The 16844-nt window shown below is 34.0% G+C and overlaps 1 protein-coding gene across 6 annotated transcripts in view; it reads right to left on the bottom strand.

Moving 5' to 3' along the window:
* Window positions 1-16844, bottom strand: part of EPHA7 (EPH receptor A7) — a 525357-nt gene that overhangs the window by 16197 nt on the left and 492316 nt on the right. For 3 of the 6 annotated variants that reach the window (XM_055535462.1, XM_055535458.1, XM_055535460.1), the window contains exons 8-14: window positions 14027-14135; window positions 13371-13426; window positions 8908-9033; window positions 7879-8064; window positions 7233-7294; window positions 5247-5456; window positions 4346-4495 (exon numbers count right to left, since the gene is read on the bottom strand). In XM_055535462.1, coding sequence (XP_055391437.1) covers window positions 4346-4495; window positions 5247-5456; window positions 7233-7294; window positions 7879-8064; window positions 8908-9033; window positions 13371-13426; window positions 14027-14135 — 899 coding nt within the window. Of the gene's footprint in view, window positions 1-4345; window positions 4496-5246; window positions 5457-7232; window positions 7295-7878; window positions 8065-8907; window positions 9034-10143; window positions 10355-13370; window positions 13427-14026; window positions 14136-16844 lie in introns of those variants that run through there. The other 3 variants (XM_055535459.1, XM_055535461.1, XM_055535463.1) reach the window with 2 other exon arrangements.

The following is a 16844-nucleotide window of genomic DNA, read 5'->3' as shown; positions in this document are numbered from 1 at the left end:
TTTCCACTGTTTCCCCATCTATTTGCCATGAAGTGATGGGACCGGATGCCATGATCTTCGTTTTCTGAATGTTGAGCTTTAAGCCAACTTTTTCACTCTCCTCTTTCACTTTCATCAAGAGGCTTTTTAGTTCCTCTTCACTTTCTGCCATAAGGGTGGTGTCTTCTGCATATCTGAGGTTATTGATATTTCTCCCTGCAATCTTGATCCAGGTTATGCTTCTTCCAGCCCAGCGTTTCTCATGATGTACTCTGCATATAAGTTAAATAAGCAGGGTGACAATATACAGCCTTGATGTACTCCTTTTCCTACTTGGAACCATTTGGGTATAGGTATCTTCATACATAAGCATATCATTTTTTCCTGACATGGTCTTGTTCATTCTTCTGTGTAGATTGTGGCCAAAGCCCCCTGGCAACTGTCTACCTCACTGATTTTACAATACAGTCGCCTTCCATATCCTGAGACTTTGCATCTTCAGATTCTGCATCCATGGGTAAAAATACTCAAAAAGAAAAAGGAAAATCACTACATTCCAGAAAGCACAACTTGAATCTGCCACATGCCAGTTACTATTTATACAGCATTTCCATTGTATTTATACCTATTTACATAATATCTATATTGTATTAGGCATTGTAAGTAATCTGGAGATAATTTAAAGTATACAGGAGGGTGTTCACAAGTTTAGTGCAAAAACAATGTCATTTTATATAAGGGACTTGAGTATTCACAGATTTTAGTGTCTGCCAGGGTCCTGGATCCAATATCCTGTGGATACTAAAGGACTTCGTGCTCAGTCACTTTATTTATGTCGGACTCTGTGACCCCATGGACTGTAGCCTGCCAGGCTCTTCTGCCCGCACACATGCCCTCCTCCAGGAGATCTTCCCGACCCAGGGATTGAACCCATATCTCTTGCATCTCCTGCATTGGCAGGTGGAGTCTTTACCACTAGTGTCTCCTGGGAAGCCCCCTACTAATAAGGAGCACCCCCTTTTTCATTTCTTCAGAGTAACCACTGAAACCTCACTTTATTTAGTTTTCAGCCCAGAGTTTGTGGTGTTCCTGACAAACCTAATTATCAAATTAGGTCTTAAGTTATCTTGTTTCACAATGCCTTAAGAAAATTCTCTTATAATCTAAGGTATTTGAAAATTTGAGGGTTTTATAAAATCCTTGACAAATTTCTAGCAACTAAATTTAAATCATATAAAGTGATTTGATTCTTTCAATCAATCAAATATTTTAAATATTAATATCTCTGAAGAATAGATAAAAGCATAATTTTCAGAAAAATAAAATATAGTCACATAAACAGGATTTCCAGAGACATGAAGGAGCTGGTAGATCATTTAAGTCTCTCCACAGTCTCCTACCTGGAGACTCCAAGTAAAAAAGCTTTCTCTAGAAAATCATTTTTACTATAGTGGAATTCATTATTTAAATTCAAGTGTGTTCCACCATTTGTATATTGAAAATGAAATATATAATTGATCAAATAGCAGTTTAACAGAAGTATAAAATAATGAATATTATCCTTTAGGAAGAATGATAATATCAATGTCACTATAAAACCTGAACTGTGTAGGTAATCTCTTGCATTTAAATTTAATAATATAATAATTCAGACCTCTGCAGTTAAAAAAAATGAAGAAAGATGGTGCTTAACGTTCTAGGTCAGAATTAAACACTGTGCTCTTAAAACTTCATTTGATCAGTAAAAATATTAAAACTTGACAGACAAAATATATATTTATGATATTTAATTTTTAATAAAAACAAATGGTAATTCTAAATCTAAAATAGAAGATTTTTTTTCTTAACCATTTCTATTATTTGTTTTTATAAGTTAAGTGAACTTTAAATTTAAAGTTATCTTATATTCCTGTCATTTCTTTATGTTTGAATCTAGTACAGAAGGAAGGTGTCAAAAGAAATGAAACTCTACTGAGTGTCTAGGGAATGTAAATATTTCTCTTTCTCTGCCCCAAGGATTTGTTTGCCCACATTTTGACAGTCCATGAAATCTTTGACACTGAGACCTGTCAAATATTAACAACTTTGCCTCTGCCAAACGGACTCATCATTCAGACTTTTATCTTCAAAAAATCAAAACCAAAAAAAGAAACCCCCATTAAAAAAGTTTTATGTCATTACTGAACTCAAAATAGTAAATGATTTTTTCAAACCTCTCCTTCTTTTTGCTGTGAATTTTGTAGTCAATGCTGAAATTTGTTTAAAGTACTGAAAATCACCTTTCCAACAAACAGTCTGATTTTAGTTGTCTAAAAATAACTTACTAGTTTTAAGAAACATAGGAACTTGATAGGGAAAATTAAAAAAAAAGATACTAATTTTATATAACAATGATTATGATCTATTTTTGAAAAATAACTCAGTTTTAACCTTAGTCAGCTTCTGTTGTTACACATGTTTATAATATCTCAAGAATTCAGTACTTCAAACTGGTTTGCTTGTCACATGCTTTTTCTCAATGGTAATATAGCTTTCTTCAAGCACCACTTTTTTTTTTTTTTTTTTTTTTTTTACTCTACTCTTCAAGAGCATGCATACTTACCATTTCCAAACTCCTTAAAACACTTTTTTTGTCAATTTACCCCAACCTAATCTTCATTTCAGGGGCTTCCCAGGTGGAGCTCGAGGTAAAGAACCTGCCTTTTGCAGGACACTTGAGAGACATGGGTTCAGTCTCTGGATTGGGAAGATCCCCTGGAGGAGGGCATGGCAACACACTCTGGTATTCTTGCCTGGAGAACCCCAGGGACAGAGTTCATAGGGTCGCAGAGTTGGACATGACTAAAGTGACTTAGCACATGCATACAATCTTCATTTCAGATCACTAATAATGTATGTATCTCTGTTATAGGAGAGTGACTCTACTTAGTTGGTCCACATACACTTCACTAAGCCTTTGTTTCTGCACTTTCCAAAGTGTTCCCTTGGTGAATTCTCTCCTCTGCTATGAACCAAGGTCTTCTCCATATTTCTAGTTTAATGAAGGGTACCTTCCTAGATTTTACATTTACTCTACTTTTATCTAAATTTCACTCACATTTTCAATAAAGGCATATGAATCTGACAGTATTTGTAAGTTTCTGCCTTACAAAAATGTTAATTTTATAAAATTCAACTTATAGAAGTAAATATTTAGTTGCACTTATGCTATTGTTCTAGTGTTAGTCACTCAGTCGTGTCCGACTCTTTGTGACCCCATGGACTGTAGCCCGCCAGGCTCCTGTGTCCCTGGAATTCTCAAGGCAAGAATACTGGAGTGGGTTGCCATTTTCTTCATCAGGGGATTATCCTGACTCAGGGATTGAACCCAGGTCTACCTGCACTGCAGGAAGATTCTTTACCATCTGAGCCACCAGGGAAGCCCTTATGCTATATTGTTTTATAAATGGTCTCTTGGAGTGAGATATACACACCTGAGAACTATCATCAGTTTCTTTTCCCAAAGGTTAACAATGTACTTGTTGCCTTAGCAACAGGATACACATTTAATAAGTTTTATTTTTAAAAGATATTCCCATTGCGATTATATTCTAAAATATTTCTATGAAACACATATTGGTTGTTAAATTTACATTATCTCATGAAATTAAAACTTAGCTAAATCAACCAACAACATAATTTAAACAGATTTTATCAGGAAATTAAAAGCAAAAGAAAGATAAGCTTCAAAGACAAAATAACACACAGCCTTCCTTCTCTCCCCTCCATAAATGAATCTTTTACTCAGGTGACTCTCCCACTACAGCTATGCAAGCTCAGCATCATTACTTTTATTAAAGAAATATCCTTTTCTGGCTTCTATTATGTCCAGAGAATTTAAATGAAAAAGAAAAAGCAATTCTTCAAAATGAAGACAAAAGAAAATTAGTTGAACCACTGCTGCTGCTGCTGCTAAGCCGCTTCAGTCGTGTCCGACTCTGTGCGACCCCATAGACGGCAGCCCACCAGGCTCCCCTGTCCCTGGGATTCTCCAGGCAAGAACACTGGAGTGGGTTGCCATTTCCTTCTCCAATGCATGAAAGTGAAAAGAGAAAGTGAAGTCGCTCAGTCGTGTCCGACTCTTCACGACCCCATGGACTGCAGCCTACCAGGCTCCTCCGTCCATGGGATTTTCCAGGCAAGAGTACTGGAGTGGGGTGCCATTGCCAGTAATTATTGTGGTAATTTGTGGTAATAATCGTGAAAACTCAGCAACCATGTTTTTTAGAACTGTAAAAGTTTCTTCTTATGAGCCATTACCTACATGTTCCCATAAAATGAATATTAATGTATTAAATCCTTTTTGTTTAAGTAGTATAACACCTACATCTTGATTTGACATGTCCCAATAAGGTCTCTCTCCATAAGACATAACTTCCCACATGACTATTCCATAGCTCCATACGTCACTGGCTGATGTGAATTTCCGGTATTGGATGGCTTCAGGTGCTGTCCACCTTACTGGAATTTTTCCACCCTGTATTAAAAGAAATTGACATTTTAGAGATATATATATATATATATATATATATATATATATATATATATATAATGACATATAAATCATTTATAGTAGAACTATAAGGCTAAGCTAAATGCCTGTGTATTTGGTTGACAATTCAGCAGTATCAGGTCTATTCATCTTGAATTTCTCCAAGTGTATTTAAAGTTACTAACTTGCTTTTTAAATGTCATGGTTAAGTTTTCAATTCTAAGGCAAATCAATTAAAACTTATGTGGTTGTATGGCCAGAGTCTAATCAAAAAGACAATGACAAATCAGGTAAAATAACTACTAAAATGGAAAGAAATATTGGAATAATAGTATACAAGTCAATCCCCATATATTTTCCTTTTTTCTAATCTTGCAAACTTACAAGAATTAGCATAGTTAATATTTTCTTAAAATCTTGATTAAAAAGTGGGATTATAGTTTTATGCTACAACTATGACCACTATTAACCAAATGCTGTATATGTATATTATATATATAAGCATCCCAATATGAAATAAGCTATTGACATTCTTATCATTACTTCTCCTCTTAGTCTATATAAAGACTGTAAAAGCGATGATGATTCTTCCAAAAGGAAAAAGAAGTCACAACTAACAAAGGTAGAGATCAATTTGCCTCTTTTCTCCTGTTTTGTTTTGTATTATTAAGCCCTGCTTTCTTGGTAGGAAAATTGGCAGGAATATGAAGAGGTGCAGTAATAGACTTTTTCTTACAGTCGTTGTATAGACAGCTTCGGGATCGTCCTCTATAACCCGGGACAGGCCAAAATCTGACACTTTACAAACAAGATTGCTGTTGACAAGAATATTGCGAGCTGCAAGGTCCCTGTGAACATATCCCATATCAGCCAAATATCTCATTCCAGCAGCAATTCCTCTCAGCATTCCTACTAACTGAATGACTGTAAATTGCCCATCATGTTTCTACAGGAAGACAAAAATGAAAGTCCAGTTAACCATACTTTGAAAAGAGAAAAAAATTACCATGAAAAATGTCTGCACACAAGTGATTTTCTGTCATATAAGAGGAATTACTACTTAATTTTCTACATAATACAGACATTTGTGAAAAACAACAGGTGCTGATTTAACTTGAAAGTCAAATAATATAAAATAGAGTTCTAGTAATCATTTATTTATATTGATATGTAACTGGTATTAATTAATAGCTTCAAAGCATGCAAATCCAAAAGTATATGCTAATTTTTAAGTCAAAGTTAGGGAAAGTGAAAGTGAAAGTCACTCAGTCCTGTCCAACTCTTTGTGACCCCACAGACTATACAGTCTGTGGAATTCTCCAGGCCAGGATACCAGAGTGGGTAGCCTTTCCCTTCTCCAGAGGATCTTCCGAACCCAAGGACTGAATCCAGGTCTCCCACATTGCAGGCAGATTCTTTACCAGCTAAGCCACAAGTGAAGCCCAAGAATACTGGAGTGGGTAGCCTATCTCTTCTTCAGCAGAAACCCAGGAATCGAACCAGGGTCTCCTGCATTGCAGACAGGTCCTTTACCAACTAGGCTGTTAGGGAAGCCCCAAAATAAAAGCACAGATCATCAGGAAGTTAGGGAATGAAATATCAAAAAAATAGCCCTGACAGCTAAGCATTTTACCCACTTGCTAAAAATTTACATAAATAGTCTAAACATATATAAAAAGGATGAAGACATATATATTAGATTTTTTTTATCCAAATGGTTAAAAAAAAAGGAAGGGTGAAAAAATCTTTGAGTAAAAATGGAGAGAAATTAAGAGGTAGAAAGGGATTGTACCAGCTGACTGTTTTCATCTTCTACTTTTCATTGTGCTGTAGGTAGGAATATTACTTGCAACAAAGATTCCCTGAGGTAGATGTGCTAATAAATGGGATTGAGAACTCTTTGCAACCAACTGGCCACCATATATTTCTAACTTATGTTTAACCCACAGATTTCTCCAGTTGAATTCCAAATACGATGCAAACTGACAGCGGTTTGTATAGACGAATTTGCTAAGTGATGCTTTCTTCTAGAAAGTTGACAGCTATGCATATTAAAAAGACACAGAACGTCAAAATCCTCTTAATGCTTATTAATCTGGATTGAATGTTCCATTCTAGATCATGTATGATCTCTGCATGTTCTCTTCCTCTTGCTATTTTCTCTTCGCCCTTTGAATAAAGGTTAACACCTCTTCATGTTCTTAGATGAAAAGTCTGAACATAAAAATATTATGTTTTACATTCAGAACTTATTATTTATTAAAAATAACATACTTTAAAATGTTAATAATTCTTTATTTTAAGCTTGATGTTCATATAACACTATTAGTAGAAATGGTTCCATAGAGCAGAGTCCTACCAACATTGAATGGTTATCTCACTTTTTCTCTGTATTACCTCTGTATTTCATTTATAATTGTAAATTTGAAAAAGTAAAATGCTACTCTGCAGCAAGTATTCCAATTACAGGGCTTCCAGTATCCTCAGTATTTGTGGTAATATATCAATGGAAACTATTTTTAAATGACATTATATAGCTTTAATACTCAAAAAATCTTCCTCAATCCAGTCTTAAGACTTTTTAAAGCTGCTTTTCAAAGACAATTTTGTGACCTGTTCAAGTTTCTACTGTTCACATTTTATACTGCAAAGAAAAGTTCAGAAAATTACATTGGTAACAGGTATAGTGTATTTAGAATGGGAGAATAATTTTGTTACCTACCCTGAGAAATGCATCTAGGGCTCCATTTTCCATGAATTCTATTACAATCATGACTGGCTTCCCTAAAATTAAAAAAAAAAAATATATATCTATATATATAATTAAAAAAAAAGTTGTAATGTAAACTTCCAATTTATTCTGTTTCTCACCCCAGATAAAATATCTAGTGCTCTTTTGAAAGACTGACTGGGTGAGTGGTGAGTATTTCTAACATTTCTAGTGCTGCTGCTAAACACAGAATCATTAACTGTCTGTTTGGAACATAGTCATGATTGATAAAATTAAACAATAAAAGTCAATGTGTTCTTCTGACTCCTGTTTTGTGAACAAAATGCAGAGAAAATGACACTTTACAGAAAATGGAAAGACTAAACTGTACTACATTTATGACTTTTGAAGATAAATGAAAATATCTGTCACTCCATCTATCTATAAAATTTATTCTTTAATTCTCAACCCTCATTCATTTATCCACTTTTCGCCTGAGATGGTAGCACAAAAGAAAATTATTTTAGTCAGTTACACATCCATAGAAAAACTCATGAAAAATATGCAGTGTATTTACAATTTGATTTTTTAGTATCTGTGAAATAACACTAATTTCTGACAGTCCATTTGGTAAATGAAATATACTGTCAATATGTACCTCTTGTAACAACCCCTTCCAAATGGACAACATTTGGGTGGTCAAATTGCCCCATGATGCTGGCTTCACATAAAAAGTCTCTCCTTTGCTTTTCCGTGTAACCAACTTTTAGGGTTTTTATGGCTACTGCAACATCTCTTTTCCCTGGGAGTTTCAAACGACCACTGCAGACTTCTCCAAATTCTCCTAAAGTAACAGAACAGGCAGGTGTATTTTAATTACAGAAATATCTCCTCTCTCAAAGTAACTGCATTAAATTCTTTAAAAGCACTTTTAAACTTTTTTAAACTGTTACACAAACTACTATTTTTTTAACTGGCTTAACAAAATCTCTTTCAGAAACACCATTTAGATTTGAAATACACTGCAAAATGTACACTGTTTACTGGAGTATAAGGGCACATTAGCAAATTATACATATTGCTATTATTTTCATGACTTGAAACACCAATACTTCTGAAAGATTTAAAAATCTGGAATTCATATGTACCTAAGTTTGCTAGATGTAAAGGACTTCATCCAAAAATGTACAATTACTGTGAAGATACATTGTACACATAGAAAATAATTTTCCTTTTAAATAATTAATACATATTAATTTTCTACATGAAATTAAACAGTACAACAGCTACAAATATAACAAAAAATAATAAAAATGAACACTTAGCAGGAAGATGATAAATCAAGTCAGTGGATGTATATTCCAGGAATATTCACAACATTCTAATTATTTTAAATATAAATTCATTTATTGGATGGGCCAGAACTTTTATGAAATAGCTTACAATAGAACAATATCTTAAAAATCCAACAAGAGACAAAAGATACACAATTCTCTGCACCACATGCTTCTTTTTCACTTTTTTTTCGTAAGATTTCATAAACAAGTACAGGCTCATTGCTTCCAACATTTCAGGTAAATGCAAAGGTTCTATACTTGAGGTATAATTATTTGCCTGTCATTATGATGTATGACTTTCGATCTTGGCTAAATGGAACAGCTGAACAAGGAAGCTACAACAGCCTTACCTGCGCCAATCACACGCTCAATTTTAATACAGGAGGCATCTAGCTCCTTGGCGAATTGATGGACAGCTCTATTTGGGTCCTCATAGGTTTCAGGGTCAATGTAGGTTTTGGTGCCTGGAAATTTAACTGTAATGATGTAAGAAAGCATGACTGTGATGAAGCAAAGCACTTATTGTGCAGTCAGCCCAGGAATTTCATTATGCAGAGTGCTCCTTGGAACAGTGAACTTGCTTCCACATCACCTGATTCACAGCAGTTTTAACAGACTACTTCAGTCTGCAGGCGTATAGGTATTATCTGCAAGCTTCTATAGGTAACATAGGATCCAGCTCATAGGTGACTAACTGAATTGCTTTTCCAGTAAATCAACAAAAGACAGCACCAAAATTCTCTGACATGACTCTTATCAGACTGGAGATTTAATTAAATTCATTGCTATCATGGCATAGTTCAAGCCATATTGAGGTTTGTAATGGACTTGGAAACACATTTGTAAATCTATCAGTCAGTCAATCAATCAAATTAATACACTGGGAAAAGAAGACATTTCATTTACAGGTAGCCTACTACACTGACAGTAATATTAAAAACATTTAGACATCTTACTTATTCTTTTGATTTATTTTTTTAAAGACCAACCACCGTTGACATTTACATAAAATTAATACAAGCTGTGAGGGACTGCTATCACAAAACCAGAGAGAAATCTACTAAAGACACAGTTTCTTCTTCACCTTGAAGGGCAATAGAAGCCAAATGTACAAAGTGCAGAATAAAGTTAGAAAATTTACAATATTCCTGGGATCTGCTAACCATGTATGACAGCAATTTGAAAGAGGAATGGTTTATATGAACTTTCAATTATAAGGCTCTGGAAGTTCTTAACTGCTATGAGGAGGTAGCCAATACACCTCAGAAAAGGTAGTCAAGATTCAAACAACATAGAATCATCTTAAAAGTTAAAATTGTCTTAAAACGCACCCAGAAGCATGCAGGTAACAGATAATGCTATGTCAACTTTAAATCAATTACAATAATGTATTCCAAATCTAATCATTTGGTTAAAGACAAAGATAAGATAGATAGGCATATATTTGGTTATATTAATGCAATGAAAATAATTACACTATATCCTCAAAAAAAACTTTATTGTTTTTTAACAAAGCCACTGAACAATCTTTTCATTAAATCTTACTATTTGGAGAACAATATATTTCTTTATGTATTACACTGCAGCCTAACTGTGCTTATGTCATCACATCAACTTGAAATTATATTTTTAAAATAAACACATAACAAACAAAAAGAAGCAGAATGTATAAAGGAAAAATGGGATTTAAAAATCTTGATTTATTCTGTTGTAGTTGATTGTTTATCCAAAATTGATTGTCTTAAACAATTACTGTTGCAGTTTATAAAACTGACAGATGCTCATTTGTTACTAAAGCTGAACATGAGAAAAAAACACAAGAAGAAAAGAGAGAGGGGATAGAAAGAGAAAAGAGAGAAAAAGGAGTACAGGGAAGAGGGGGGGGAAGAGAAAAAGAGAGAAGGGAAGAAAACAATAGGTTAACCTCCTAGATTGGCAGGCAGATGGAGAATGAGCCATCTTCTCCTTTTTATTTTTTCTTTCATTTTTTTTTTTTGGTTTGATTTTGCGATAAGGGAGCTAGATTGGAGGTAACCTTCTGCATCTCAAACGGGTCTCTGATGGTTCTTTATTCAAGTTGTCACAAAACATTTTGACAGGCCAGAGCAATTTTGGCATAAAAACATGAAATACTGCCCAGCTTGGATTCAAAGACATTGTTAGAAGAAATGGTAGGAGGAAACAAAACGTAAATTGGAATTGGTTCACTAAACTCCTCCATTGTGTTTATATCTTTAAATGTAGCACTTGGGGCCATGGAAAGTGGAGGGCACCTGGTACAAATGACTGGACATTCTATTAAATTCAGTGCTCTAAAAGCTAGTTAAACGATTGCTTTCATGTTTCTGTAAAAATTCAATCCGGTGTCTTAGCACCTAAGAAAATTGTCTGTATACTAAAGGAATAAAAGGACACCAACTTGTAAATAGCTGGTGACCACAGTGTTGTACTTTATGTACTATAAATACAGTCATAAAATCAAATAAAATGTCTGGTTCTCATCAAATGACAAGAAAAGATATCCTTGTAAAAAGGGTGATTCAAAAATATCAAGGATTTACCAAGATAGGATATCTTAAGTGTATTTCTTTCATTATTCGTTTAAAAATGGATGTTTTAAAATAAGAACAATTTTGACACAGTTTCTGAATATTTTGGTGTGTTGCTTATCTTGATTTAAGAGTGTGAGCTTTTTGTGTTGTAATATCTCATTTACATCTCTCATGAATGTTAAATATCTTAAAACCACCACTGATATTTTGCTCTAGAGATGAAAACTGTTTATATACACAACAAGTTTCAGTTTATCTTTTCTATGTTAGCAGGTAAAACACGCAGCTTTATTTTTTCTAATTACAAACTGGATGTCAAATGTGAAAAAAGGGAATGACATCAAAATATTAAAAGTGAAAGATGACAGTTAGGCAGAAAGCTATACAACATGTCTCAGGTAAGCCATGTTTTAATTTACCTTCAGCATTAACTTGCAAGCTAAAAGCAAATTAACTAAGAGGCAGCGTTTGTTCATTTGGGGATGTCTTGGATATCTTCAATAAGCAAAGAAAAGTGACATACTGATTAAGGTATTATTAAATGATTCTTCCATCAAATTATTCACATATGGGTAGAATCTGGGATTCCAGGAACTCTAGTCTTATGTTACTCTCTTCTATATATGTTTACTGTCATCTATATACAAACTTGACACAAAAATTAAGGTATTCAAGTTTTGATCCTCTCCTTCCTGTCTGGGGAAGTGTTAAAAGTATTCTCTCATGTCATGAAAGAGAAAAAAATATAACTTTCACTTTTTCTGCATATCCTCTAGCTATAAACAGCCTATGGTGCTCTCATCACTGGGACTTGTCACAAAATCACTGCCAGTTAGCAAGAGGAAGCACCAATATTAGGAGTATGTCAATAATTCCAGGAGAGGGGTCATAGAATCACGTGTGTTCAGCAATAATCAGGGGCAGATTTAAGTTTAGTGAGGCTTAAGCCTTCTGCAATTTGGGATATTCTCTTTAAGGGAAAAGATTCTACACCCTAACTTGTTAGGACTCTTCCAGGGCCTTGAAAGGAGTCTGCGAAAACCAGGGGCCCTGAAACTTAATCATCATGATAAAGCCCCCTCTGGTCATAACTTTTACTATAATTTCTAGAGTCCTAATACCCTCCCTGCCTTCAGTGGTTCGAATTCTACAATTTCATCATTGATTTGAATATGTATTATATAAAGACACTTCTCTTTTGAAAACTAAAGTCAAGGGAATGGTTGGTTCAACAATTAACAACATGCTGAAGAAACTTAGGGATGATAATAATGGTGTTCACATTGTGTTTTTTCAACCACACACTTCCTTGATTGATGCTACATCTTCCTGTGACTTAAGAATCGGGACATGACAGTATCTTCTTAGATACTGACACAAGATTTGATGAGTAACACAAAAATAGATGTCATTCTTATGCCATTTATAGAAAATTTATCTACCCATGAGAAATTTTAGTAAAGAGCATGGTTACTAAGAAAAATTATACATAAAATTATTTTCAATGTTTTCAAGGATTAAAAATAGGAATACTGGATTTGGATAAGAGCATCATCCATTGGATTTTACTTTGGGTGCACAAAGTCAACGTTTACTCTCAAAGCTCTCAGGGTTTCACTTGCCATCCATGTGCAACAACAATAAGATTAATGCAGTTGAACATCTATTTTTTTTGGTTCCCTGAGCTATGTTCTGATATAATTTCTAAAATGAACTTTAAGAATCAGGTAGCTCAAATCCACAGGAAAACATCAGAGTACTGAATCCTATTATTACACTATTTGTGTCTCAAAATATCTACCTGTGATGGCCAGTTTATAGTAGATGGACAGAGAGAGGCTCCTTAGACTAGTTTTTCATTATAGCATCACTCACTGGGTAGAAAAAAGGGCCTATCCTTCTAACTTGAAATGAATTCCTGAGCTAGAACATGGGCGCATGCAACATTTAATGAATCATTATTAGCATGATATGAAACACTTGGGCAAAGATTGCAAAAGGAACAATTGTGACATAAAAGCTGCTGAACATCCTTTCAGTTATATTAAAATTTCTTATGAGAGATTACATTTCTGAATATATTTTTAAAGAATTCACATTATATTTTCATTCTACATATTTGTTCAAATGCTTTAAAGCAACATTTTGAGCTCATGGTATATTTTCAAGCCTGATGCTTCAGGAATTTATTCATGCCAATACTGACAATCAGATTTCTATATTAACTGGGGTAAATAAATAAAGAAAAGCCAAACACTTACAATGAAAGTAAAGCTCTTCATCCCCTTCTTGGTCAGCTTTGCTATAACCACAGTGCCTGGAAAAAAATAAAATTTTGATGATCTCAATCAATAATCTAGTTTTGTGTATTTAAAATTCAGTATGATATATCTTAATTACTTAAGAACTTGCTAGTTAGAGCTATGAACAAAATACATAAACTTTATGTCCATCGTTCTGAACTCAGTAATAATATAGCAATTCACATGATTTGAAAAATGCAAAGAATATAAAGTGTGAGACAGTGAGGAAGGGACCTATTTAACAGATTTATATTTACCAATGAGTGAATATTTGCTTATATTTTTTCCTGAAAAACAGCAACAACAGATTTTAAATGGCTTCCAGAAACCATTAACTAAAAGAGTAAATCTTTCCCCAGGTGTCTCCTACATTTATTATAAAAATCGAACTCTAAAAATAACTACTAAAGAGTCACCCAATAGAAATGACACTACTCATTCCTCTTCTGACCTTGGGAGAATGAAAATTTATTGACCTTTAGTGTTTCATATGAGACAAAGAATAACTGCATTTACTAGTTAACATTCTAAACTAAACAATAAGTAATAGGCTGACATAATTCTGAAAAATCAATACATTTTATGTTAGAGATTAGAACGAATTTGTGTTCTACCTTCTTCCAATGATGAAGCCAAAGACCATGAACACCAAAATGATAGTCCCGGCCACTGCAACCACAGCAATTATAATAACAGGATTCTGTTCACTTGAGACTGCCGTAGCTGCAAACAAACAAACAAAAAGGGCTCAATAAAATACTCAATACTATTCAAGAACTTGAAAGATTAGGCAAAATCTTATAAGCAAGATATCTATGCTATTAAATTCACCTTTAACTTAAATAAATGTATTCTATTGTAACAAATTTAAATAAACCTTTATTTTTTACATTTTAAGTAAGTGGTAAGAACAATACTTTCATCTATTTTATATTCTTCAGCTAGGAAAGATCCCTGCAAAATGCCTTGTTGAATGGCGATCCCCTGCTTAATTGTTGGAAACTTAGTTATGATCCAAGAGATAAAGATTTTTCATTTACAATTGCTAGTAAATTCCCATTTTTCCCCTCAGAAAGGTACTTGATCCCACTGTGTCTGTTTCCCGGTGTGTGGAAAAAAAAAAAAAAAAACCAAATAATATACTCTCAGCATTTTTCAAAGTACCTTAAATGATTTATCTCTCACATCATCAATATAGAATAAAAATCATGATGTAATCATAGCAAATCAATATGAATTTATAATTCACCTTAATTCAGGAAAATAAACAGAATTACTTATATTCATTTGACAAAGTATGCAATGCACACATTTGAGAGTTTAAGATTATAGAGGAGCTAGGCTGTTTATGGAAGAGCCAACTTTCTGCAAGTACTGTAAAAAGCATTTTAGCATTATCCAATTGTAGACACTTCCTGTACAAGACTAAGTGATTCTTCTATGCTCGTTAAGGCAAACCCGGCTGAATCTTTCTGAGAGTCTCTCTGGGAGCAGTATATGTTTACATGTCCTTTAAAGCAGCCTCTGATTCTTATTCTTCATCACGTCACATGGCCTTTTCACTTGTATTTTTCCAAATTAGTGAAGTTTTACTTATCTGGCAATTCACAATTGTCATATTTTCCCCAGAATATTCTATTTTCAATACTAGTATAAACCTAATAAAATAACCAAATGGATACAAAACAGTGAAAATGTATATTCCAATAGATGATTCAGTTACAGATTAATATCTAATATAATGAAAACTAATACAGTTTGTTTATTTCTGAAACAATCAACATCTGTAAACTTTAAGGTAGGATGGAAAATACTACTCATTCTTAGTGGTGGCAAGGGACTTGGTCTCCAGAGCAGTAAATTAAATGTAGGCAGAATGTGTCTTGCCACAATAGGCAACATAAAGGTGTTTTATTTTTTTTTTAATTGGTCTTTCTCTCTCTATGTCTCCCTCCTTTTCACAACTTGTCTCTTAATTTTGTATACTTATGCTAACTATAGATAGCTCTTATGTTGAAAAGACAGTAAAAATAGCTCCGGTGTAATAAGTTTCTGAAAAGAGATATTATACACACTCCCTAAGTCAGGACCTGCTGATTTGTTCCCCGAGAGAATGAAACAAGGGAAAAGGAAAAAGAAGGAAAAGAAAACAACTTTAAAGCTTTAATTTCTGAATTACAGCCTATTATGATTCAACAGAGAAAAAATGACTTCAAGTAATTTTGTTGGTTTGGTTTGGTTGTTTTTTGTTTTTATCTTTCTTTTAATATATATTTAGAGAGGAAAAAGAATGGAGTAGTTTTGTTCACAAGGAAGGAAAAAATTAAACACGTATGTGTTGAAATTATTTCCATTCAGTTTGTCCCGTGGGTCTAATTCTTTGCTTGTCTTAGACTCCCTTCTGCCCTTAGCTTCAGAAACACAACTCCAGTGAGAAAACTCAAGTCAGGTGAATGGTGAATTAGAAGTTGTGAATATTTACTTATATGTTTTTATATATAGTTAGGATCACACTTTAATCTTATGATAGTCACTATTTATGATTCATATTTTCATCTATTTCATGGATAACACATTTAAAAATAATTTATATGTCATAATCACTACACCACAGTTTAAAAATTGTAAAATTGGTAGCAGTGGTTCTGTGTAGAAGGGGATTTTCGGATATATGTAAAATGGAATAATATGTTTAAATTCCCTTTCCAATCAGTGCTCAAGTAACTTCTTTTTTTTTTATTTTATTTTTAAATTTTACATAATTGTATTAGTTTTGCCAAATATCAAAATGAATCCACCACAGGTATACATGTGTTCCCCATCCTGAACCCTCCTCCCTCCTCCCTCCCCATTCCATCCCTCTGGGTCCTCCCAGTGCACCAGCCATTCTCCCAAATCTTCCCACCCTCTCCCTCTCTCACAGAGTCCATAAGACTGTTCTATACGTCAGTGTCTCTTTTGCTGTCTTGTACACAGGGTTATTGTTACCATCTTTCTAAATTCCATATATATGCATTAATATACTGTATTGGTGTTTTTCTTTCTGGCTTACTTCACTCTGTATAATAGGCTCCAGTTTCATCCACCTCATTAGAACTGATTCAAATGTATTCTTTTTAATGGCTGAGTAATACTCCATTGTGTATATGTACCACTGCTTTCTTATCCATTCATCTGCTGATGGACATCTGGGTTGCTTCCATGTCCTGGCTATATAAACAGTGCTGCGATGAACATTGGGGTACACGTGTCTCTTTCCCTTCTGGTTTCCTCAGTGTGTATGCCCAGCAGTGGGATTGCTGGATCATAAGGCAGGTCTATTTCCAGTTTTTTAAGGAATCTCCACACTGTTCTCCATAGTGGCTGTACTAGTTTGCATTCCCACCAACAGTGTAAGAGGGTTCCCTTTTCTCCACACCCTCTCCAGCATTT

The sequence above is a fragment of the Bubalus kerabau genome, chromosome 9, assembly GCF_029407905.1.
Source record: "Bubalus kerabau isolate K-KA32 ecotype Philippines breed swamp buffalo chromosome 9, PCC_UOA_SB_1v2, whole genome shotgun sequence".
Taxonomy (NCBI): domain Eukaryota; kingdom Metazoa; phylum Chordata; class Mammalia; order Artiodactyla; family Bovidae; genus Bubalus; species Bubalus kerabau.
This window is presented reverse-complemented; position numbering and strand designations above follow the sequence as displayed.